Here is a 25,390-nt window from a genome sequence, read left to right as displayed (position 1 = left end):
TCTTTGAGGGTGGGCAAAAAATATCTTGACATCCTTTTGATTTTTTAAGAGCAAAGATATTCTGTTATAATTAAAACAAGCCAAGTAACCAGTGGCAGCAACAGTCAGGAGGTTACTTTTCAAGCACTAATTGAATTGATCTTCCAAATATGGACTGTGCAGTTCTAAATTAGCAGGTGGAATGGAGAAGGTCAGATAAGTCTCCATAACAGGTAGAGGAATACAGTACTGCAAGCACATGAGAAATAGAATAGAGCTTCAACACTGCCTGTAATAGAATTCTGATCCAACTCGGTCAAAAGGTAAAGATTGGCCCTGTCTTCTCAGCAGCAGCATCTTGTTTCCGATAACTACTGATGCTTTAGGACTGACTCATTTTATTTTTTAAAATTTTTTATGTTTTTTTATTGGGGTATAGCTGTTTTCCAGTGTTGTGCTACTTTCTACTGTACAGCGAAGTGGAGTTACCTGTGCTATACAGCAGGTTCTTATTAGTTATCTATTTTATGCATATTAGTGTATATATGTCCATCCCAATCACTGAGTTCATCACACCCCCCAACACTTACGCCCTGCTTTTCCCCCTTGGTGTCCTTACATTTGTTCTCTACATCTGTGTCTCTATTTCTGCTTTGCAAACAGGTTCATCTGTACCATTTTTCTAGATTCCACATATATGTGTTAATATACAATATTTGTTTTTCTTTTTCTGGCTTACTTCACTGTATGACACTCTCTAGGTCCATCCACACCTATACAAATAATCCAATTTCGTGACTTTTTATGGCTGAGTAATATTCCATTGTACAAATGTACCACATCTTCTTTATCCATTTGTCTGTCAATGGACATTTAGGTTGCTTCCATGACCTAGCTATTGTAAATAGTGCTGCAATGAACATTGGGGTGCATGTGTCTTTTTGAATTATGGTTTTCTCTTGGTATATGCCCAGTAGTGGGATTGCTGAGTCATATGGTAATTCTATTTTTAGTTTTTTAAGGAACCTCCATCTGTTCTCCATAGTGGATGTACCAGTTTACATACCCACCAACAGTGCAAGAGGGTTCCCTTTTCTCCACACCCTCTGCAGCATGTATTGTTTGTAGATTTTCTGATGATGCCCATTCTAACCAGTGTGAGGTGATACCTCATTGCAGTTTTGATTTGCATTTCTCTAATAATTAGTGATGTTGAACAGCTTTTCTTGTGCCTCTTAGCCATCTGTATGTCTTCTTTGGAGAAATGTCTGTTTAGGTCTTCTGCCCATTTTTGGATTGTGTTGTTTGTTTTTTTAATATTGAGCTAAATGAGCTGTTTATATATTTTGGAGATTAATCCTTTGTCCGTTGATTTGTTTGCAAATATTTTCTCCCATTCTGAGGGTTGTCTTCTTGTCTTGTTTATAGTTTCCTTTGCTGTGCAAAAGTTTTTAACTTTCATTAGGCCCATTTGTTTATTTTGTTTCTATTTCCATTACTCTAGGAGGTGGGTCAAAAAAGATCTTGCTGTGATTTATGTCAAAGAGTGTTCTTCCTATGTTTACCTCTAAGAGTTTTATAGTGTCCGGTCTTACATTTAGGTCTTTAATCCATTTTGGGTTTATTTTTGTGTATGGTGTTAGGGAGTGTTCTAATTTCATTCTTTTACATGTAGCTGTCCAGTTTTCCCAGCACCACTTATGGAAGAGACTGTCTTTTCTCCACTGTATATCCTTGCCTCCTTTGTCATAGGTTAGTTGACCATAGGTGCGTGAGTTAATCTCTGGGCTTTCTATCCTGTTCCACTGATCTTTATTTCTGGTTTTCTGCCAGTACCATATTGTCTTGATTACTGTAGCTTTGTGGTATAGTATGAAGGCAGGGAGACTGATTCCTCCAGCTCCATTTTTTTTTTTCTCAAGATTGCTTTGCCTATTCAGGGTCTTTTGTGTCTCCACACAAATTTTAAGATTTTTTGTTCTAGTTCTGTAAAAAATGCCATTGGTATTTTTATAGGGACTGCATTGAATCTGTAGATTGCTTTGGGTAGTATAGTCATTTTCACAATATTGATTCTTCCAATCCAAGAACATGGTATATCTCTCCATCTGTTTGTGTCATCTTTGATTTCTTTCACCAGTGTCATACTTTTCTGAGTACAGGTCTTTTACCTCCTAAGATAGGTTTATTCCTAGGTATTCTATTCATTCTGTTGCAATGGTGCGTAGAATTCTTTCCTGAATTTTTCTTTCTGATCTTTTGTTGTTAGTGTCTAGGAATGCAAGAGATTTCTGTGCATTAGTTTTATATCCTGCAACTTTACCAAATTCATTGATTAGCTCTAGTAGTTTTCTGGTGGCATCTTTAGGATTTTCTATGTATAATATCATGTCCTCTGAAAGGAGTGACAATTTTACTTCTTCTTTTCCATTTTGTATTCCTTTTATTTCTTTGTTTTCTCTGATTGACAGGGCTAGGGCTTCCAAAACTATGTTGAATAACAGTGGTGAGAGTGGACATCCTTGTCTTTTTCCTGATCTTAGAGGAAATGCTTTCAGTTTTTCACCATTGAGAATGATGTTTGCTGTGGGTTTGTCATATATGGCCTTTATTATGTTGAGGTAGGTTCCCTCTATGCCCACTTTCTGGAGAGTTTTTACCATAAATGGGTGTTGAATTTTGTCAAAAGCTTTTTCTGCATCTATTGAGATGATCATATGGTTTTTCTCCTTCAATTTGTTAATATGGTGTATCACATTGATTGATTTGCATATATTGAAGAATCCTTGCATCCCTGGGATAAATCCCACTTGATCATGGTGTATGATCCTTTTAATGTGTTGTTGGATTCTCTTTGCTAGTATTTTGTTGAGGATTTTTGCATCTATATTCATCAGTGATATTGGTCTGTAATTTTTTTTTTTTTTTTGTAGTATCTTTTTCTGGTTTTGGTATCAGGGTGATGGTAGCCTCGTAGAATGAGTTTGGGAGTGTTCCTTCCTCTGCAATTTTTTGGAAGAGTTTGAGAAGGATGGGTGTTAGCTTTTCTCTAAATGTTTGATAGAATTCACCTGTGAAGCCATCTGGTCCTGGACTTTTGTTTGTTGGAAGATTTTTAATCACAGTTTCAATTTCATTACTTGTGATTGGTCTGTTCATATTTTCTATTTCTTCCTGGTTCAGTCTTGGAAGGTTATACCTTTCTAAGAATTTGTCCATTTCTTCCAGGTTGTCCATTTTATTGGCATAGAGTTGCTTGTAGTAGTCTCTTAGGATGCTTTGTATTTCTGCAGTGTCTGTTGTAACTTGTCCTCTTTCATTTCTAATTTTATTGATTTGAGTCTTCTCCCTGTTTTTCTTAATGAGTCTGGCTAAAGGTTTATCAATTTTGTTTATCTTTGCAAAGAACCAGCTTTTAGTTTTATTGATCTTTGCTATTGTTTCCTTTGTTTCTATTTCATTTATTTCTGCTCTGATCTTAATGATTTCTTTCCTTCTACTAATTTTGGGGTTTTGTTTGTTCTTCTTTCTGTAGTTCCTTTAGGTGTAAGGTTAGATTGTTTATTTGAAAATTTTCTTGTTTCTTGAGGTAGGATTGTATTGCTATAAACTTCCATCTTAGAACTGCTTTTGCTGCATCCCATAGGTTTTGGGTCGTCATGTTTTCCTTGTCATTTGTCTCTAGGTATTTTTTGATTTCCTCTTTGATTTCTACAGTGATCTCTTGGTTACTTAGTAGCGTATTGTTTAGCCTCCATATGTTCGTGTTTTTTACGTTTTTTTCCCTGTAATCGATTTCTAATCTCATAGCATGTGGTCAGAAAAGAAGTTTGATACAATTTCAGTTTTCTTCAATTTACCGAGGCTTCATTTGTGACCCAAGATGTGATCTATCCTGGAGAATGTTCTATGTGCACTTGAGAAGAAAGTGTAATCTGCAGTTTTCAGATGGAATGCCCTATAAATATCAATTAAATCTATCTGGTTTATTGTGTCATATAAAGCTTGTGTTTCCTTATTAATTTTCTCTCTGGATGAGCTGTCCTTTGGTGTAAGTGAGGTGTTAAAGTCCTCCACTAATATTGTGTTACTGTCAATTTCCCCTTTTATAGCTGTTAGCATTTGCCTTATGTATTGAGATTCTCCTATGTTGGGTGCATATATATTTATAATTGTTATATCTTCTTCTTGGATTGATCCCTTGATCATTATGTCGTGTCCTTCCTTGTCTCTTGTAACATTCTTTATTTTAAAGTCTATTTTATCTGATATGAGTATTGCTACTTTATCTTTCTTTTGATTTCCATTTGCATGGAATATCTTTTTCCATCCCCTCACTTTCAGTCTGTATGTGTCCCTAGGTCTGAAATGGGTCTCTTGTAGACAGCATAAGGTATAGGTCTTGTTTTTGTATCCATTCAGCGAGCCTGTGTCTTTTGGTTGGAGCATTTAATCCATGCACATTTAAGGTAATTATCAATATGTATGTACCTATTACCATTTTCTTAATTGTTTTGGGGGTGCTTTTGTAGGTCCTTTTCTTCTCTTGTGTTTCCGACTTAGAGAAGTTCCTTTAGCATTTGTTGTAGAGCTGGTTTGGTGGTGCTGAATTCTCTTAGCTTTTGCTTGTCTGTAAAGCTTTTGATTTCGTCATCCAATCTCAGTGAGATCCTTGCTGGGTAGAGTATTCTTGGTTGTAGGTTGTTCTCTTTCATCACTTTAAATATATTGTAGCAGTCCCTTCTGGCTTGCAAAGTTTCTGCTAAGAAATCAGCTGTTAACCTTATGGGAGTTCCCTTGTACGTTATTTGTCATTCTTCCCTTGTTGCTTTTAATAATTTTTCTTTGTCTTTAATTTTTCTCAGTTTGATTACTATATGCCTTGGCGTGTTTCTCCTTGGATTTATCCTGCCTGGGACTCTCTGCACTTCCTGGACTTGGGTGGCTACTTACTTTCCCATGTGACGGAAGTTTTCAATTATAGTGTCTTGAAATGTTTTCTCAGGTCCTTTCTCTCTCTCTCTTCTCCTTCTGGGGCCCCTATAATGTAAATGTTTGTGCATTTCATGTTGTCCCAGAGGTCTCTTAGACTGTCTTCATTTCTTTTCATTCTTTTTTCTTTATTCTGTTCTGCGGCAATGAATTCCACCATTCTGTCTTCCAGGTCACTTATCTGTCCTTCTGCCTCAGTTATTCTGCTATTGATTTCTTCTAGTGTATTTTTCATTTCAGTTATTGTATTTTCATCTCTGTCTGTTTGTTCTTTAATTCTTCTAGGTCTTTGTTAAACATTTCTTACATCTTCCTGATTCTTGCCTCCATTCTTTTTCCAAGGTCCTAGGTCATCTTCACTACATTTATTCTGAATTCCTTTTCTGGAAGGTTGCCTATCTCTACTTCATTTAGTTGTTTATCTGGGGTTTTATCTTGTTCCTTCATCTGGGACATAGTCCTCTGCCTTTTCATTTTGTCTATCTTTCTGTCACTGTGGTTGTCATTCTGCAGGCTGCCGGTTTGTAGCTCTTCTTGCTTCTGCTGTCTGCCCTCTGGTGGATGAGGCTATCTAAGAGGCTTGTGCAGGCTTCCTGATGATAGGGACCGGTGGTGGGTAGAGCTGGGTGTTGCTCTGGTGGGTAGAGCTCAGTAAAACTGTAATCCGCTTGTCTGCTGATGGGTGGGGCTGTGTTCCTTCCCTGGTGGTTGTTTGGCCTGAGGTGACCCAGCACTGGAGCCTGCAGGCTCTTTGGTGGGGCTAATGGCAGACTCTCGGAGGCCTCAAGCCAATGAATACTTCCCAGAACTTCTGCTGCCAGTGTCCTTGTCCTCACAGTGAGCCACAGCCACCCCCTGCCTCTGCAGGAGACCCTCCAGACACTAGCGGGTAGGTCTGGTTTAGTCTCCTATGGGGTCACTGCTCTTTCCCCTGGGTCCTGGTGTGCACACTACTTTGTGTGTGCCCTCTAAGTGTGGAGTCTCTGTTTCCCCCCTGTCCTGTTGAAGTCCTGCAATCAAATCCCACTGGCCTTCGAAGTCCAGTTCTCTGGGGTTTCCTCCTCCCATTGCTGGACCCCAGGTTGGGAAGCCTGATGTAGGGCTCAGAACCTTCACTCCAGTAGGTGGACTTCTGTGGTTTAATTGTTCTCCAGTTTGTGGGTTGCCCACCCAGTGGTTATGAGATTTGATTTTATCATGATTGCGCCCCTCCTACCATTTCATTGTGGCTTCTCCTTTGTCTCTGGATGTGGGTTATCTTTTTTGGTGAGTTCCAGTGTCTTTCTGTCGATGATTGTTCAGCAATTAGTTGTGGTTCTAGTGCTCCTGCAAGAGGGAGTGAGTGCATGTCCTTCTACTCTGCCATCTTGAACCAATCGAGGAATGACTCATTTTAAATAAGTCTTTAGACTCCAGATGAAGTGATCACTGGTTTTAATGTAAAAATAAGGGAACCCAATAAATCAACTGTACTTCAATTAAGAAAAAAATTGGTTGGTGGTTAGGGATAATTTCTTAAGCAAGGTATGTGTACCTAAAATATTCATTATAGTATTTCATATATTTTTGTATATGACATTGTGATTTTTGTAATAATTTATATTAACACAATAAAATAATATAATAAAATTTTTTTTTAAACATCTTTATTGAAGTATAATTGCCTTACAATGGTGTGTTAGCTTCTGCTTTATAACAAAGTTAATCAGTTATACATATACAATATGTTCCCATATCTCTTCCCTCTTGCATCTCCCTCCCTCCCACCCTCCCCATCCCACCCCTCTAGGTGGTCACAAAGCACCGAGCTGATCTCCCTGTGCTATGCGGCTGCTTCCCACTAGCTATCTATTTTACACTTGGTAGTGTATATATGTCCATGACACTCTCTCACCCTGTCACATCTCACCCCACCCCCTCCCCATATCCTCAAGTCCATTCTCTAGTAGGTCTGTGTCTTTATTCCATCTTGCCACTAGGTTCTTCATGGCTTTTTTTCCCCTTAGATTCCGTATATATGTGTTAGCATACTGTATTTGTTTTTCTCTTTCTGACTTACTTCACTCTGTATGACAAACTCTAACTCCATCCACCTCATTACAAATACCTCCATTTCATTTCTTTTTATGGCTGAGTAATATTCCATTGTATATATGTGCCACATCTTCTTTATCCATTCATCTGTTGATGGACATTTAGGTTGCTTCCATGTCCTGGCTATTGTAAATAGAGCTGCAATGAACATTTTGGTACATGACTCTTTTTGACCTATGGTTTTCTCAGGGTATATGCCCAGTAGTGGGATTGCTGGATCGTATGGTAGTTGTATTTGTAGTTTTTTAAGGAACCTCCATACTGTTCTCCATAGTGGCTGTATCAATTTACATTCCCACCAACAGTGCAAGAGAGTTCCCTTTCCTCCACACCCTCTCCAGCATTTATTGTTTCTAGATTTTTTGATGATGGCCATTCTGACCGGTGTGAGATGATATCTCATTGTAGTTTTGATTTGCATTTCTCTAATGATTAATGATGTTGAGCATTCTTTCATGTGTCTGTTGGCCATCTGTATATCTTCTTTGGAGAAATGTCTATTTAGGTCTTCTGCCCATTTTTGGATTGGGTTGTTCATTTTTTTGTTATTGAGCTGCATGAGCTGCTTGTAAATCTTGGAGATTAATCCTTTGTCAGTTGCTTCATTTGCAAATATTTTCTCCCATTCTGATGGTTGTCTTTTGGTCTTGTTTATGGTTTCCTTTGCTGTGCAAAAGCTTTTAAGTTTCATTAGGTCCCATTTGTTTATTTGTGTTCTTATTTCCATTTCTCTGGGAGCTGGGTCAAAAAGAATCTTGCTGTGATGTATGTCATAGAATGTTCTGCCTATGTTTTCCTCTAAGAGTTTGATAGTGTCTGGTCTTACACTTAGGTCTTTAATCCATTTTGAGTTTATTTTTGTGCATGGTGTCAGGGAGTGTTCTAATTTCATACTTTTACATGTATCTGTCCAATTTTCCCAGCACCACTTATTGAAGAGGCTGTCTTTTCTCCACTGTATATGCTTGCCTCCTTTATCAAAGATAAGGTGACCATATGTGCGTGGGTTTATCTCTGGGCTTTCTATCCTGTTCCATTGATCTATATTTTTGTTTTTGTGCCAGTACCAAACTGTCTTGATTACTGTAGCTTTGTAATATAGTCTGAAGTCAGGGAGCCTGATTCCCCCAGCTCCATTTTTCGTTCTCAAGATTGCTTTGGCTATTCGGGGTCTTTTGTGTTTCCATACAAATTGTGAAATTTTTTGTTCTAGTTCTGTGAAAAATGCCAGTGGTAGTTTAATAGGGATTGCATTGAATCTGTAGATTGCTTTGGGTAGTAGAGTCATTTTCACAATGTTGATTCTTCCAATCCAGGAACATGGTATATCTTTCCATCTATTTGTATCATCTTTAATTTCTTTCATCAGTGTCTTATAATTTTCTGCATACAGGTCTTCTGTTCTCTTAGGTAGGTTTATTCCTAGATATTTTATTCTTTTTGTTGCAATGGTAAACGGGAGTGTTTTCTTAATTTCACTTTCAGATTTTTCGTCATTAGTGTATAGAAATGCAAGAGATTTCTGTGCATTAATATTGTATCCTGCTACTTTACCAAATTCATTGATTAGCTCTAGAAGTTTTCTGGTAGGATCTTTAGGATTCTCTATGTATAGTATCATGTCATCTGCAAACAGTGACAGCTTTACTTCTTCTTTTCCGATTTGGATTCCTTTTATTTCTTTGTCTTCTCTGATTGCTGTGGCGAACACTTCCAAAACTATGTTGAATAATAGTGGTGAGAGTGGGCAACCTTGTCTTGTTCCTGATCTTAGTGGAAATGGTTTCAGTTTTTCACCATTGAGGACAATGTTGGCTGTGGGTTTGTCATATATGGCCTTTATTATGTTGAGGAAAGTTCCCTCTATGCCTACTTTCTGCAGGGCTTTTATCATAAATGGGTGTTGAATTTTGTCAAAAGCTTTCTCTGCATCTATTGAGATGATCATATGGTTTTTCTCCTTCAATTTGTTAATATGGTGTATCACATTGATTGATTTACGTATATTGAAGAATCCTTGCATTCCTGGGATAAACCCCACTTGATCATGGTGTATGATCCTTTTAATGTGCTGTTGGATTCTGTTTGCGAGTATTTTGTTGAGGATTTTTGCATCTATGTTCATCAGTGATATTGGCCTGTAGTTTTCTTTCTTTGTGACATCTTTGTCTGGTTTTGGTATCAGGGTGATGGTGGCCTCGTAGAATGAGTTTGGGAGTGTTCCTCCCTCTGCAATATTTTGGAAGAGTTTGAGAAGCATAGGTGTTAGCTCTTCTCTAAATGTTTGATAGAATTCACCTGTGAAGCCATCTGGTCCTGGGCTTTTGTTTGTTGGAAGGTTTTTAATTACTGTTTCAATTTCAGTGCTTGTGATTGGTCTGTTCATATTTTCTATTTCTTCCTGGTTCAGTCTCGGCAGTTTGTGCATTTCTAAGAATCTGTCCATTTCTTCCAGGTTGTCCATTTTATTGGCATAGAGTTGCTTGTAGTAATCTCTCATGATCTTTTGTATTTCTGCAGTGTCAGTGGTTACTTCTCCTTTTTCATTTCTAATTCTATTGATTTGAGTCTTCTCCCTTTTTCTTTTGATGAGTCTGGCTAATGGTTTATCAATTTTGTTTATCTTCTCAAAGAACCAGCTTTTAGTTTTATTGATTTTTGCTATTGTTTCCTTCGTTTCTTTTTCATTTATTTCTGCTCTGATCTTTATGATTTCTTTCCTTCTGCTAGCTTTGGGGTTTTTTTGTTCTTCTTTCTCTAATTGCTTTAGGTGCAAGGTTAGGTTGTTTATTCGAGATGTTTCCTGTTTCTTGAGGTAGGCTTGTATTGCTATAAACTTCCCTCTTAGCACTGCTTTTGCTGCGTCCCATAGGTTTTAGTTCGTCGTATCTCCATTGTCATTTGTTTCTAGGTATTTTTTGATTTCCCCTTTGATTTCTTCAGTGATCACTTCATTATTAAGTAGTGTATTGTGTAGCCTCCATGTGTTTGTATTTTTTACAGATCTTTTCCTGTAATTGATATCTAGTCTCATAGCGTTGTGGTCAGAAAAGATACTTGATACGATTTCAATTTTCTTAAATTTACCAAGGCTTGATTTGTGACCCAAGATATGATCTATCCTGGAGAATGTTCCATGCGCACTTGAGAAAAATGTGTATTCTGTTGTTTTTGGGTGGAATGTCCTATAAATATCAATTAAGTCCATCTTGTTTAATGTATCATTTAAAGCTTGTGTTTCCTTATTTATTTTCATTTTGGATGATCTGTCCATTGATAAAAGTGGGGTGTTAAAGTCCCCTACTATGATTGTGTTGCTGTCAATTTCCCCTTTTATGGCTGTTAGTATTTGCCTTATGTATTGAGGTGCTCCTATGTTGGGTGCATAAATATTTACAATTGTTATACCTTCCTCTTGGATCGATCCCTTGATCATTATATAGTGTCCTTCTTTGTCTCTTATAATATTCTTTATTTTAAAGTCTATTTTGTCTGATATGAGAATTGCTACTCCAGCTTTCTTTTGATTTCCATTTGCATGGAATATCTTTTTCCATCCCCTCACTTTCAGTCTGTATGTGTCTCTAGGTCTGAAGTGGGTCTCTTGTAGACAGCATATATATGGGTCTTGTTTTTGTATCCATTCAGCCAGCCTGTGTCTTTTGGTGGGAGCATTTAATCCATTTACATTCAAGGTAATTATCGATATGTATGTTCCCATTCCCATTTTCTTAAATGTTTTGGGTTTGTTATTGTAGGTGTTTTCCTTCTCTTGTGTTTCTTGCCTAGAGAAGTTCCTTTAGCATTTGTTGTAAAGCTGGTTTGGTGGTGCTGAACTCTCTCAGCTTTTGCTTGTCTGTAAAGGTTTTAATTTCTCCATCAAATCTGAATGAGATCCTTGCTGGGTAGAGTAACCTTGGTTGTAGGTTTTTCTCCTTCATCACTTTAAGTATATCCTGCCACTCCCTTCTGGCTTGCAGAGTTTCTGCTGAAAGATCAGATGTTAACCTTATGGGGATTCCCTTGTGTGTTATTTGTTTTTTTTCCCTTGCTGCTTTTAATATGTTTTCTTTATATTTAATTTTTGACAGTTTGATTAATATGTGTCTTGGCGTGTTTCTCCTTGGATTTATCCTGTATGGGACTCTCTGTGCTTCCAGAACTTGATTAACTATTTCCTTTCCCATATTAGGGAAGTTTTCAACTATAATCTCTTCAAATATTTTCTCAGTCCCTTTCTTTTTCTCTTCTTCTTCTGGGACCCCTATAATTCGAATGTTGGTGCGTTTAATGTTGTCCCAGAGGTCTCTGAGACTGTCCTCAGTTCTTTTCATTCTTTTTTCTTTATCCTGCTCTGCAGTAGTTATTTCCACCATTTTATCTTCCAGGTCACTTATCCTTTCTTCTGCCTCAGTTATTCTGCTATTGATCCCATCTAGAGTATTTTTAATTTCATTTATTGTGTTTTTCATCATTGCTTGGTTCCTCTTTAGTTCTTCTACGTCCTTGTTAAATGTTTCTTGCATTTTGTCTATTCTATTTCCAAGATTTTGGATCATCCTTACTATCATTATTCTGAATTCTTTTTCAGGTAGACTACCTATTTCCTCTTCATTTGTTAGGTCTGGTGTGTTTTGACCCTGCTCCTTCATCTGCTGTGTGTTTTTCTGTCGTCTCATTTTGCTTATCTTACTGTGTTTGGGGTCTCCTTTTCACAGGCTGCAGGTTCGTAGTTCCCGTTGTTTTTGGTATCTGTCCCCAGTGGGTAAGGTTGGTTCAGTGGGTTGTGTCGGCTTCCTGGTGGAGGGGACTAGTGCCTGTGTTCTGGTGGATGACGTTGGATCTTGTCTTTCTGGTGGGCACGTCCACGTCTGGTGGTGTGTTTTGGGGTGTCTGTGGCCTTATTATGATTTTAGGCAGCCTCTCTGCTAATGGATGGGGCTGTGTTCCTGTCTTGCTAGTTGTTTGGCCTAGGGTGTCCAGCACTGTAGCTTGCTGGTCGTTGAGTGAAGCTGGGTCTTGATGTTGAGATGGAGATCTCTGAGAGATTTTTGCCGTTTGGTATTACGTGGAGCTGGTAGGTCTCTTGTGGACCAGTGTCCTGAAGTTGGCTCTCCCACCTCAGAGGCACAGCCCTGATGCCTGGCTGGAGCACCAAGAGCCTTTCATCCACACAGCTCAGAATATAAGGGAGAAAAAAATAGAAAGATAAAAAGAGGATAAAATAAAATAAAATAAAGCTATTATAATAAAAAATAAGAAAAAAAATTATTAAGAGTAAATGTATTCAGAAAAAATTTTTTTTAATTTTTAGAAATAGATTTATTAATTTTTTTATAGTAAAAAATAAAAAAAAGATTTTTAAGAAAAAAGTTATTTAGAAAAAAAAATTTTAATTTTTTTAAAATACAAAATATGAAAAAACTTATTAAAATTTTTTTTAATTTCTAAAAATAGAAAATACGGAAAAAAATATTAAGAAAGCATATATTAGGGAAAAAAAATTTTTTTAAGTAAAAAAAAAAAAAAAAAAAAAAAAAAATGGACGGACCTAACCCTAGGACTGATGGTGAAAGCAAAGCTATACAGACAAAATCTCACCCAGAAGCATACACATATACACTCACAAAAAAAGGAAAAGGGGAAATTAATATATCCTGCTCCTAAAGTCCACCTTTTGAATTTGGGATGATTCGTTGTCTATTCAGGTATTCAACAGATGCAGGCACATCAAGTTGTTTGTGGAGCTTTAATCCGCTGCTTCTGAGGCTGCTGGGGGAGATTTCCCTTTCTCTTCTTTGTTCGTACAGCTCCCATCGTTCAGCTTTGGATTTGGACCCGCCTCTGCATGTACATTGCCTGAGGGCGTCCGTTCCCCGCCCAGACAGAACGGGGTTAAAGGAGCAGCTGCTTCGGGGGCTCTGGCTCACTCAGGCCGGGGGAGGGAGCGGTACGGAGGAGGCGGGGCGAGCCTGCGGCGTCAGAGGCGTCGTGACGTTGCAGCAGCCTGAGGCGCGCCGTGTGTTCTCCCGGGGAAGTTGTCCCTGGATCACGGGAGCCTGGCAGTGGCGAGCTGCACCGGCTCCCGGGAGGGGCGGTGTGGAGAGAGACCTGGGCTCGCACACAGGCTTCTTGGTGGCGGCAGCAGCAGCCTTAGCGTTTCCTACCAGTCTCTGGGGTCCGCGCTGTTAGCCGCGGCTCGCGCCCGCCTCTGGAGTTCGTCTAGGCGGCGCTCTGAATCCCCTCTCCTTGCGTGCCGCGAAACAAAGAGGCAAGAAAAAGTCTCTTGCCTCTTCGGAGGCTGCAGACCTCCTCTCCAGCTCCCTCCCGGCTCGCCGCGGCACGCCAACCCCTTCAGGCTGTGTTCACGCCGCCAACCCCAGTCCTCTCCCTGCGATCCGACCGAAGCCCGCACCTCAGCTCCCAGCCCCGCCTGCCCCAGCGGGTGAGCAGACAAGCCTCTCGGGCTGGTGAGCGCTGCTCGGCGCTGAGCCTCTGTGCGGGAATCTCTCCGTTTTTCCCTCTGCGCCCCTGTTGCTGTGGGATCCACGCTGATAGCCGCGCGGCTCGCACCCGTCTCTGGATTTCGTTTAGGCAGCGCTCTGAATCCCCTCTCCTTGCGCGCCGCGAAACAAAGAGGCAAGAAAAAGTCTCTTGCCTCTTCGGCAGCTGCAGACTTTTTCCCCGGACTCTCTCCCGGCTAGCACCAAAGCCCGAGCCTCAGCTCCCAGCCCCCGCCCGCCCCGGCGAGTGAGCAGACAAGCCTCTCGGGCTGGTGAGTGCTGGTTGGTGCCGAGCCTCTGTGCGGGAGTCTCTCCGCTTTGCCCTCCGCACCCCTGTGGCTGCGCTCTCCTCCGCGGCTCCGAAGCTTCCCCCCTCTGCCACCCGCAGTCTCTGCCCGCAAAGGGGCTTCCTAGTGCCTGGAAACCTTTCCTCCTTCACAACTCCCTCCCACTGGCGCAGGTCCCGTCCCTATTCTTTTGTCTCTGTTATTTCTTTTTTCTTTTACCCTACCCAAGTACGTGGGGATTTTCTTGCCTTTTGGGAGGTCTGACGTCTTCTGCCAGCGTTCAGTGGGTGTTCTGTAGGAGCAGTTCCACGTGTAGATGTATTTCTGCTGTATCTGTGGGAAGGAAGGTGATCTCCGCGTCTTACTCTTCCGCCATCTTGCCCCAATCCCTAATAAAATTTTTTAAAAGAATAAGGGAGCCCAAGTAGACCTGATAATCCAATAAAACAGATTCGTTCTTACCAGAGTTATCCTTCAAAGAGCCAAAGAAAAAAATTACATTAATATACATACCTAATATAAGAATGCATCATCATAATGGAACTCTTTATTAAACTGATCAATATGCGCTGGGATCCAATCAGGTTTCTTGAACATAACCCTAAGTGCTCTAGGTCTCATTCGACCACCTTCTGCCTCCCACATGCCTTGAATAAAGAGGGAAGGGGAGAAAAAAATGTAAGTTTTTTTCTTTTCCATGAAATTTCTGTCTATCATAACTAGTACACTGTATTTGCCAAAGCTTAATTTGCAAGCTCAATAATCCAAAGGATCTGCTGATTAAGTGTCAAATCTGTTTTCAAAGATAGCAACAAACAGAGCTCAAAGGAATCTTAAAATAGTCATATATGCTATAGTCATATATGCAGCATCACCAGGTACCATCCCGGTGTCTTCTTTATATGCTCCATCAGTTGAAACTGTGAAGCCAGAGGAGAACTGCATGTGTACTACTGTTGAAACGTATATGCTAAGGTCGGAGTATCTCACAAATGCCAAGAAGCTATAGGGCAGAACTTTTCCATTCTTCTTTACTGACAGTTTTTGGAACTCTATTTTAGCATAATGATTTCTCTATATTTTGGGTCCTGATATAGGAACTTATATTAACCTATATCTTAATCAGTGCACGAGGAGGGGCAGGGGTGCTCTCTTTCTCTTTTCTGATTCATAAATTCAAACTCCATGGCACAAATGGAAGAGCAGAGATTATTGAACCTGAAATGAATTAGATTCCTTTACAATAACTTAAGCAGTCTTAATGGTGAAATGTGAATAAAGCAATAGTTTCAGCATCTATTACTTTGCCTATTAATCTCCTTATCCTTAAGAAGTAGATCTGTTTATTCCCATTCTAATTTAGTGATTCAAGGTAGACTTTTAGTTTAAATAGGCCATTTGGCATAGAGGTATCTTTCTTGTTGTCCCTCAGTTGTAGGCATTGAAAATATAAATTAAGTTGGGAAATGTTTTTTGCTCTATCCAGAATTATGAAAATGTTTAGTTTTTTTTTCAGACAAAATCAATTTTGATTCTTAAAGTTTACTCTTTTTCATATTCTAAATTAAATGAGATAATATATACTTCTACATTAATAAGATTTTTTTCTTAGAAAATATTTTATGAACTAAAGCATGTATGTGAAAAGTAAAATTATTTTATATGTCACCCTTATTTTTCAAAATAATTTTTGATTTTTTTATGACAAGTGTATATATATAGATTGTTAAGGGTCTAATGCCCTTTTCATCAAATGATGTTATCACTCTGATTATGTGCTATTGCTAACTTTTACAATTTCTAAGAACATTTCAAAATTTGCCTTTTAAGTATTTTTTATTTACAGTTATTTTCAAATTTTCTGTTTTCAAATTTTTGACAGGCTGTTTGCAAAAATTGTGTAATTAATCTTTGTAACTCAATTTTGACCCTAGAAGAACATAATACTTTGCCTGGATGACATAATATAGTAGATTATTGTGTGGTCAGTTATTTTTTGAGCCATACTAATGGTTTGCATAGTCCATTCCTTGTGAAGAATGGACTATAAAGATAGCTAGAAAAAATGAAATTCATGGCTCTACATTACGCTGTCTCACATGTTCTTCATATGATCCTAGCTACAAAATGTTTACAGCCTAATGGTTAGTAAGTGGGCCTAGTGAACATGTTTATCAGCATATTTTATTTGTGATGTGTGTACTAAATGGTTTCTATATACATATACTTAAATATGAGTTGTTCATATTTAAATATAAGCATTTATGTTTAAATCTACTTAAAATATGTTCATATTTCTTTTGCCGTATGAATCAAAACTATTTATAGAATTAAAATTGTAAATTGAGATTTACAGAGCCAATATTAGCACTAAATTATAGAGTCCCCAAATTGTTCATGTCTGTAATTGTCTCATCATAAGGATTAGCTCTAATTATCTTAAGTCCTTTAGTATAATTGGTAGTCACTTCCTAACTACTAAGAACACTGACTTATATACTCAGAACCCTAAAAAAGAAGAAAACTCCAAAATCCATAAATAGCCATAGTTAAGAAAAATCCGTTGCTTGGGGAAATTCTTTCATGTCGCCTATACTGCAGGGGCTCTAAAGCAACATGAACACATTCTGGTAATTAACACTGCAGTGAAAAAGTATAATTACACAGTATTCCCATTTATGATATTGTACAATTATCAACTGATGGTTTTTGAGCAGATAGTATTAAGAGGTCTCTAAGTGTGGCTGGAATTGGCATCATAAAGGTCCTTATATAAAATGGCCAGCATCATTGAGAGAGAATTCCTGGAGGATTTTTTTAACCATTAAATGACAAAATAGGAAACTCAATGCATTTATTGCAAACCTTGAAGTTCTTATGTCATCCAGTTTGTCTTACACTTAAATTTGGGCTAGCTAAAATACCAGAGATCACAGAGAGTAAGACTGCTTCTAAATTATCAGCTTATAGTTATTCATATTTCATTAATGAAATCTGTATGAGGTTATGAATCAGAGTAGATATCAAAAGTGCATAAGATCCAGTAAGAGATTGAGGTGACGTGTCCTGGTATATCACTGTGCCACACTGAGCAGGGACCTATCATTTTTTGTCCTAGGCCTGACTTGTGTGTTTCATTGCTTCTTTCTCAGGAGACTTGGGCTAATCAGAATATTTTTATCTGTATATAGGACCAAATAATATCAGAGAAATGTTTTTAAGGTAAAGGGAACTGAAATTCTTTTCTCCAGTTTCCGGTGCTGCTGAGAAATTTAGATTGGTCTTCAGTTTTAGAACGGCCCTAACAGAACAATTCAGAACCATTCTGATTATAACCTGCTGTCCCACTGGTTAGTTACACCTAGTTACTATGATTCCTCAAACTAAACAGCTAGAATAAGTACATAGCAAATTCCTTTAGAACGGCAGGACAAGTGTCTCTTGATTCATGCCTGTTTTGAGAAGACCTGGAGAGAGAAATGATTGAATCTGATCGTTGATTTCTTTTATTTCTCCTCTTTTGCTTTGGTCTGTTGTTGCTTTAGTCTGTAGTGTCATTGTGGAAATAGGCCATCCTTTGGACTGGATTTGTCCGGACCATTGGTAATAGTCCTGCTTTGTTCATGAGTACCTCCAGCTTTCTTTTCTTGAACCAATCTTATAACATCTTACCTATCACAGTCAAAGAGAAACTATCGAATGGAAAAGATTATATTAGCAATTAAATCATGATGTGGTTTTATATGACATTAAAAACAATGTGTAAATTGTAGGGAAACTGATTATGGCATTGAAATACGTGGGTTCCCCACACTTAATGACTGCAAGGATGTAATATTTATCTTTTGGAAGTACTGGATTGCAAATCAGACTGTGAGACATTGAGTTACCCAGTAAACTGTTAGCATTTGTGAAATTTTTCTCAGATGACCATGTTCTTTTCCTAAATCACTGTTACTTTTGATTCAAGATTAGAAAAACTGCACAGGGAGATCAGCTCAGAGCTTTGTGACCACCTAGAGGGGTGAGATAGGGAGGGTGGGAGGGAGGGAGACGCAAGAGGGAAGAGATATGGGAACATATGTATATGTATAACTGATTCACTTTGTTATAAAGCAGAAACTAACACACCATTGTAAAGCAATTATACTCCAATAAAGATGTTAAAAAAAAAAGAAAGATTAGAAAAACTGTTCCCTAGTTGTTACATTCATAATATAAATTTCTCAAAATTCCATCATTTAAAAACTGCTTTAATCTTTAATGTTCAAAGCTAACCAGCTGTACTGGTGTATCTTATTTTTTTTAAACAGTTGTAAGAGGTCTTTATCACAGAAACCTCAAGGGAAAACATTGTGTTCATTTGCAGAGTTGACATGCATTGGACATACAATGGTCTCAGTCAATGAAAGTCAGCTGTTCTGTTCGTTATTTTTTTTTTCCTAAAGCCCTGTTTGCTTTGCATCTTTCATTCCAGTTCTAAACTATAAAAGCCTTTTTCTTTTTTTATTTTAACCATCAGTCAAGTTTTCAGTTAAAGTGACTGAAAATAGTAAAATATTCACAAAGTCCGAAATGGAGAGATACTGTCACAATGAAGACAGCAATCTGTAATATTATTTTTACTGTTTGCTTTGTTAATAGTAATTAAATATATATAAAACAGCACATAGATAAGCCTCAAGCAGTTCAGATCACTTCTCAGCTTTACAAAAATTATTTTAGATGTAAGTGTATTAAAGAATATCTTGTGAAATATGCACATATTGATCCCTCTATTACTTACTCCATCATTCATTCTTTTATTTAGTCATCATTGGCACCTACTTTGTCCATTGGCACCTACTAAAATTTAGAAATGTGAAGATATATGGCCTATACCCTGGTAAACCTCATGGTCTAGTGGGAAGGATCGATCATAAACTTGAAAAAGAATTACAAATTGTTAAGTGTTCAGAAAAAAACAAAAATGGTGCTGTGATAGGAAATGGCATGGAGACACCATCAGATCTAGAGTTATCAAGGAACACCTCTCCGTGGAACTGGGATTTTTCAAGATCTAAGAGATAGGGAACTAGCCAGGTAAAGAGTGCTCTGAACAGAGGGGCAGGCAGGGGCCAAGACCAAGAGGAAGGGAAGGCTGTGGAGTGTTCAAGGAACGGGAAGGGCCCTGTGGCCAGAGCCTGGTGAGGGGAGAAGGGGTAAGTGAAGAGCAGATCTGAGATGGGAGCTGTACCTTTTCAAGAAGGTGCTGAGTCAGGACTCCGCGGGGCAGGCAAAGAATGTGGATTGTATTTTCGGTGCAGTGGCAAGCTTCTTGATTGATTTAAACTGGGTTGGGGCCTAAAATACACTTAGGATACCTTATACTGTTACCATTAAGGTTTTGTTCTTAAAATAACAGGAGAAAACACAAACCAGAGCGATACTGAAAGTGTCTTGATGTGAGCAATCTTTTGGATGTTACTTTTATTCCCCTGAATAGAATAACATTGTGAACTGGAGGGCAGCCTTCCTTCATCACCTGATAGCGCCCAAAAAGAGCAGCCAGGGCTATTTCTGTCCCTAGTGTCTGAGGAGCATTGGTTTTTGTAAAGCGTATGGAGCCCTCTAGCGGTGACTGTTTTAAAGGAGTCTTACATTGATGCCAGAACTGTTGGAACTGTGGGATTTGAGTCTCCTCAGAGCCAGTAGAATTGTAAAGGTAACTGTAATTTAGGCAAATGTGCAACTGCATCATGCCTCAGTCGCTCTGACATGATGACATCACGCCCAGTTTTTCTTTCAAATGCACTGACTCTATTGTGTTGACTTAGGTGTACATTCCAAACCGAGTGGCCCTCATCCTTCAGAATGTGGACCTACCAAACTGAAGAGATCTGATTTCAGCTCCAGCAAAGAAAGATGTGCACTTTGTTTTCCCATGCTTGTTGTCCCAGAGCTTGTAATGTGTAAGCTTTTCAAAATATATTTGTCTAGCCTAAATGTCAGATGTCTGAAATTCAATACTGGTTTTTGAAAATGAATGTCAAACTTTTCTTTAAGGCGGAGAGGGGAGCATATTTTTTGAAATTTTGGAGATCCTAGACTATATTTTCCAGCCATCTGAACAGCTAGGATCCTCAAAGGAAGTGTGATATATCATGTCTTCAAACAGTTTTGCCTTACAGGCCAATTATTTAGTCCTTTTAAGTTCAGATTTGAATCATGTGTCACGTTTGATTACTTCTGTTGAATGTATACAGCATTTTTTTTAAGGCGGATATTTGGTGACTTTATTTGTTCTGGTATCTCTTGGTCTAAATTACAAAATACCAAGATTGTTACTCTCCTTTTTCAAATTGTGTTTAGAAATACTGTATAAGTATATAATAATAATATAAAACTAAGAATTGTGTCAAAGATAAAAGTCGTTGCCTGTGAACTCATCCATGCCTTATTTTGCATAAGTTTTACCTTGTGATCTCTTGTTCATTTAGTATCTTGGTAGCTGCTAATATCTTCATTTCTGAAGGCCTGACTTGGTAATTGTAACATTTCAGAAACTATCTTTTACTTCCAGTCAATAAAAAAAAAAATTGGGAAATTGCCTTTGATAATGTTTATTTTGCTGTGATGTTATGGGGATTGATTTAAAGTGAATATTAAATTGCCTCTCTCAACTCTGAGACCTTCCCCACATATGCGCACATTGCACGATGGACGAGGTGTAGGGATTAATACTATTTTTTTTCTTTAGGTACTATTTGGTAACTTGAAATTATACTAAATAACTCAGATATCTAAGCTACTTTTGAGCTCTAAACCTCAACACTTTTAGAAGCTGAATTAACTATCTCAACTCCGTGGGATACTCCATCATGAAATTGCCCCTTGGTTTATTAAATAGCAGGCCACAGGTAATTCATTCATAACTGAGAAATTATGATGCATTTATGAGACATAAAGTATCTGTCACTTTTTAAAAGACTTAATATTTTCCTTTACATTAATACTGACTGCTTCTTTTTTTGTTTGTTTTTAGCTTATCATGACTAATAAGGAGTACATGAAAGTCTATTAAAAACTGGTTCAGTAATGGAAGAGATTAGCAAAAGAGACTTCCTTTTATAGCTAAACCTGCATATTAACCATCTTTCTTATAACTTGAGTAAAGCCTTGAATCTAGGTCTGACACATGTTATTTGCCTTAATTTCAAAAGTACAGTAATAGTTTGATTTCCTGACAGCAATGCCAGATGATGATGACACACGTTAGGAAAGACTACTGAAAGCCTTCTGTAATGCTTTTCCCCTTACAGATGTGTTATTAACATTTTAGCACTGCCATGATTTGTGTACTGTGCCTGTTATTGATAATAATATGATGTGCAACCATGATGTTTTGTGTTCTACCTTATAATTTCTTACCTTTGCATTTCTTATGTATAAAGAGATATGCTAATTTTCTATCGTGACTCTTTAAAAAATGACACATTACTTCACACCTAGAACTCGTTTTTTTGTTTGTTTGTTTTTTTGACTTCAGCCTCTGTGGAAAGTCAAAAAGACCAGAGTAGTTATATGCTATATTTTCATTATGTTGATTGACCTTACTATTATGGTCTTTAGATTTCACAGTGTAAAGTTCAAATTTAACAATGTAATGTAAGTTAATTGCCTTTGTCAAGTGTTCCCCCTGCCACAAGAACAATAAACAGTTGTTTTAGGTGTGAAACATAAAAATACATGCAAAGAAATAAAATATTGAGTCCAAATAGAATGTAATAGTTAGATTTTTCTTCCCTGTCGTAACAGCCTTTATAGAACAGTTTAATATTTGTACTATATTTCACTTTACATCTTCATTTTTGATTCAGTAGCATTCTCACCATCATGTAGTCCAGTGAGAAGTTTTTTCTTTTGACTGGTTACACTTTTCAATAATCACAACAGAGAGATGCAAAATTTTACTCTGTCTGCCTTATAATAATGGTCTTTTCCTCTGCTGTGTTTATTACCAACATCAAAAATGAAAGTGATCTATCTTTGTTGGCTTTTTTAGGATAAATATTTTTACTGTTTTAATTTTTTATGTTCTAGAAAACACGGATGAGTACAGATGTCTTTCCATCATTTTTTAATATTAGCAAGTATTAGTAATTGCTCTATTATCCAAAAGAGAATTTACCCCTCATGCTAATGGTGCTGGATGTTTTAGTTTAATATTAGCTTACTCAGAAAATACCATAGTTTTTAATAATCAAAACTTGCACTGTAAACATTTTTCCTGGAATGTTTCTCACTTTATAGCACTTGAATTCTGAGGGTCAACTCCTTTCATATTTTCTTTTCTGTACCTCTGATGTTTCTCACTTTGCCCTGTTCTTAGCTGATGTATTCATCTCTAACATAAAATGAGGGATTTAGCCACCATGTTCCTCAAGATCAAAAAATAACCAGTGACAATAAACTGACTTTTCTCATAGCAACTGTAAAAGAATGCATGTATTTTTTCCTCTGACTCCACACTCCCCTTAGCAATATCAACTCAACATTTGTCACCCATCAGGGTTATAGCCATTGCTATGCGGGCTCATACAGGAGGTTGTCTGGATAAGGAGCCTATTCTTCAAATAATACAGGAGAGAGAGCAGATAGATCTGGGGGAAGCGATGAAGGGTAATGTGTTTTCCTCTAGTGTTCTGCTTGCAGCTTCAGGGCAAATATCTTTTCACTGTCTCTGGTCCTGCAGCCATTTCATCACCTGATGAAAGCATCATAAAATAGGTTTCCTATTGCTCTTCCTGTTTAGAATGAACCAGAGCAGACATACCTGATAGAAAGCAAAACAGGGAAGCAGTTTTCTGCCTGGCCTTGCACCTCTCAGATTATTTCTTTTTGCCTGTTTTGAATCATGTCCTGAACTAGGGTTCTTTACAGTGGTGGGGTTTCATTAATCTACACATTCCTTATAGGGAGACAAGCACTGAGCTATGAACTTTGCTAGGTAGAATATTCTGATGAAAGAAAATAGAAATCTAAGGCACAGCAATGTCATGTCCTTTACGCGATAGAGTTCATTTATCATTCACAATGCGTGAGACTTGAAATGTAGATAAATTTTCCCACTAAAGCCAGCCTTCAGGGGGAAAAAAATCATACGAACTCCCTACTAATTTTTCTGCTCTATTATCTTATTAGTGGTGATTTGTAGAGAATTGCAGAGAAACATTCATACTTTAGGGCAGAATTTCTTAATTGGTAGTATGAGGAATTAAGATACAGTAGTTATAAGTGTTTTTGTCTCCATAATTTAAAATATTACATCTGGATTTTAACTCTTGGCAAAAACTATGCAGAGAATGTGATGTTTATTTACATGAAAAAAAGGGATTTTGTGATAGATCTGCTTATACCAAAGGGCGTGTCATTCACAAGTTTACTTATTACTTGCAGGTTTTTTTGTCATTTCTGCTGGACCAGAGCGACGTCTTTGACCCTCATATAAGCTTGCATAGACTGTTTCACCTAGAAGCCTGCACTGAGCTTTAAAAGAAGTGTGTGATACAATGGTTAGAAGACCTGAGTTCAAGTTATAGCTCTTAATTCCCAGTGCCTCATTTTAGAAAGCACTCAGTGACTTTTCCATGGTTTTAAGACAATTAGTAAAAAAAGAGCATCGTCATTGGTTTTGTAAATGGCTGTTGTTTGTTCGATAGCTACATGGATGGTGAGTCAGCATTTGGAGACATTTTCCAAGTTTGTTGTCAGGAACACACTGTCACCATCACCTGCCACTTGTCTGTCCTTCAAGGCTTCTGCACTGTTATCCGTACTGTCCCAGGCAGGGGGTGTGGTCTGCTTTACAGAGGAGGGAATTTTGCATTTCCTCCACCACTGCAGATGACCGAAACATCGGTCCTCCTCCACCACTGCTTTTATTTTTTTATTTTAGCTTCTTCTCTGAAGGCACTAGAAAGTCCCAGTGAATTCCTTCTCGTGCAATCAGTGTACTGCCCCCTTAGTGTCTCAGCTACTCTCAGACTCTGCTCTTAGGTAACCCCTTACGAATAAAAGTTAGCAACCTCTTAATGGTAACCAGTAGATCAGGGTAAACTGTACACAAAGTGAAATAGCCACAGGTGCCCTCCAGTGAGACACAGCGACCAGGTGTCGAGGGTCTCTATTTCTTTCCTTCTTCCCCTTCTGTCACAGCCCAGTATACGCTGCTGGCAGGAGGAATAAATGACAGAGGAAACTTAAGAACTGCAAAAGAGAGCTCATGGTATAGAAGCAGTTTGGCCCATCATTTTTTGGATTGAAAGTCTGTACTGTCATCAGAAACACACATCTTCATTAAGTAAATATTTGCACAAAAGTAATTTCTTGAAGAAAGCAGAAAGTTATCAACCATCAATCTGTAATTTCCACAGTTGTCTGGTACTTACAAAAAGACAATGGAAAGCAGAAAACTAACAAAATAGCTATCACGCAAAACTACTTTGCTGCACAAGGATATAAATTAAACGAGGTAAGTGTTCAAATTATTTGTGCATACTTGTCTAAGTTAATATGGGAAACAGCTGTAAATGTATGAATAAAAAACCCTTCTGACATATATGTATTTATAGCATATGCATGGGTGTGTGAATACACACAGACATACATATGATTTGTAAGTAAGCTGAAAACTCACAAAGTTCACTGATTCCAAAATTTATATGGCCATATTAAGAGCATCAATCTGAACAAGAGTGATTTCGTTTGGATTCGAAGAAGTTTGCAAATCTTGCAATAAAATGCAATATATATGTCTTAATCCTTTTAGGGAATTTCTCACCTCAACCTATTTGGCTATAAGTCTTTTGTTTTTCCTCTAGAAAGAGAGGAGGGCGGAAATGAAATAGCTTTATTGCTTCTTTATTTATATCCACTAGGGATTCTTTTTAACTGAGTTTGTAGTGTCACCTTCCATTCACGCCAGTAATATAAATAATGAAAAACACTGCATGTAATTTCATTTCACAGATGCCTCTAGCCACGTTGTCAACTATTGATTAAAACCAATCATATGATACAGAGGTCCCTCCTCCAACACATACACACAGAGTCACTCCCTATCCCCTTTAATCTTTCTTACGATAAGTGGGCATCACTCAGCTGTATAGAAACAGCAGTAGTATGCCTAATTCTACTAATTACAAGCAGATATACATATCTATATATCAATATCTCTCTCTTTCTCTCGCTCTCTCTCTCTCTCTCTCTATATATATATTTTTTTTTTTTTTAAAGACATACTGCATTGGCTACCATGTGTTCAGTGCTTTCTTGTTACTATGCCCTGTGCTGACACTTAATACACATTATCACTGAGTCTCCTGAACTCTGAAAAATGATGATTATTATCCTTGTTTGGGTCTAAGCTCATGCTCATCCAACTCACTCTGCTGTCTTCCATCATGGACCACTGATGATCTCTGGATCAAGGGTAAAAATTTGATGCTCTCATTTGTATTGTTTGTTTGTCTTTTGTTTGGCCTCATGGCTTGT

General features: G+C 37.9%; 1 protein-coding gene across 3 annotated transcripts in view; it reads left to right on the top strand.

Annotated features, from left to right (window-relative positions):
* Positions 1-22,326, top strand: part of GBE1 (1,4-alpha-glucan branching enzyme 1) — a 284,943-nt gene extending 262,617 nt beyond the window's left edge. For all 3 annotated transcript variants that reach the window (XM_082392426.1, XM_082392427.1, XM_082392428.1), the window contains one exon: positions 19,672-22,326. In XM_082392426.1, coding sequence (XP_082248552.1) covers positions 19,672-19,728 — 57 coding nt within the window. In that variant the 3' untranslated portion in view covers positions 19,729-22,326. The remainder of the gene's footprint in view (positions 1-19,671) is intronic.
* The last annotated feature ends 3,064 nt before the right edge of the window (positions 22,327-25,390 follow it).

This window comes from Balaenoptera borealis (assembly GCF_965194805.1).
Source record: "Balaenoptera borealis genome assembly, chromosome: 5".
Classification (NCBI taxonomy): Eukaryota; Metazoa; Chordata; class Mammalia; order Artiodactyla; family Balaenopteridae; genus Balaenoptera; species Balaenoptera borealis.
This window is presented reverse-complemented; position numbering and strand designations above follow the sequence as displayed.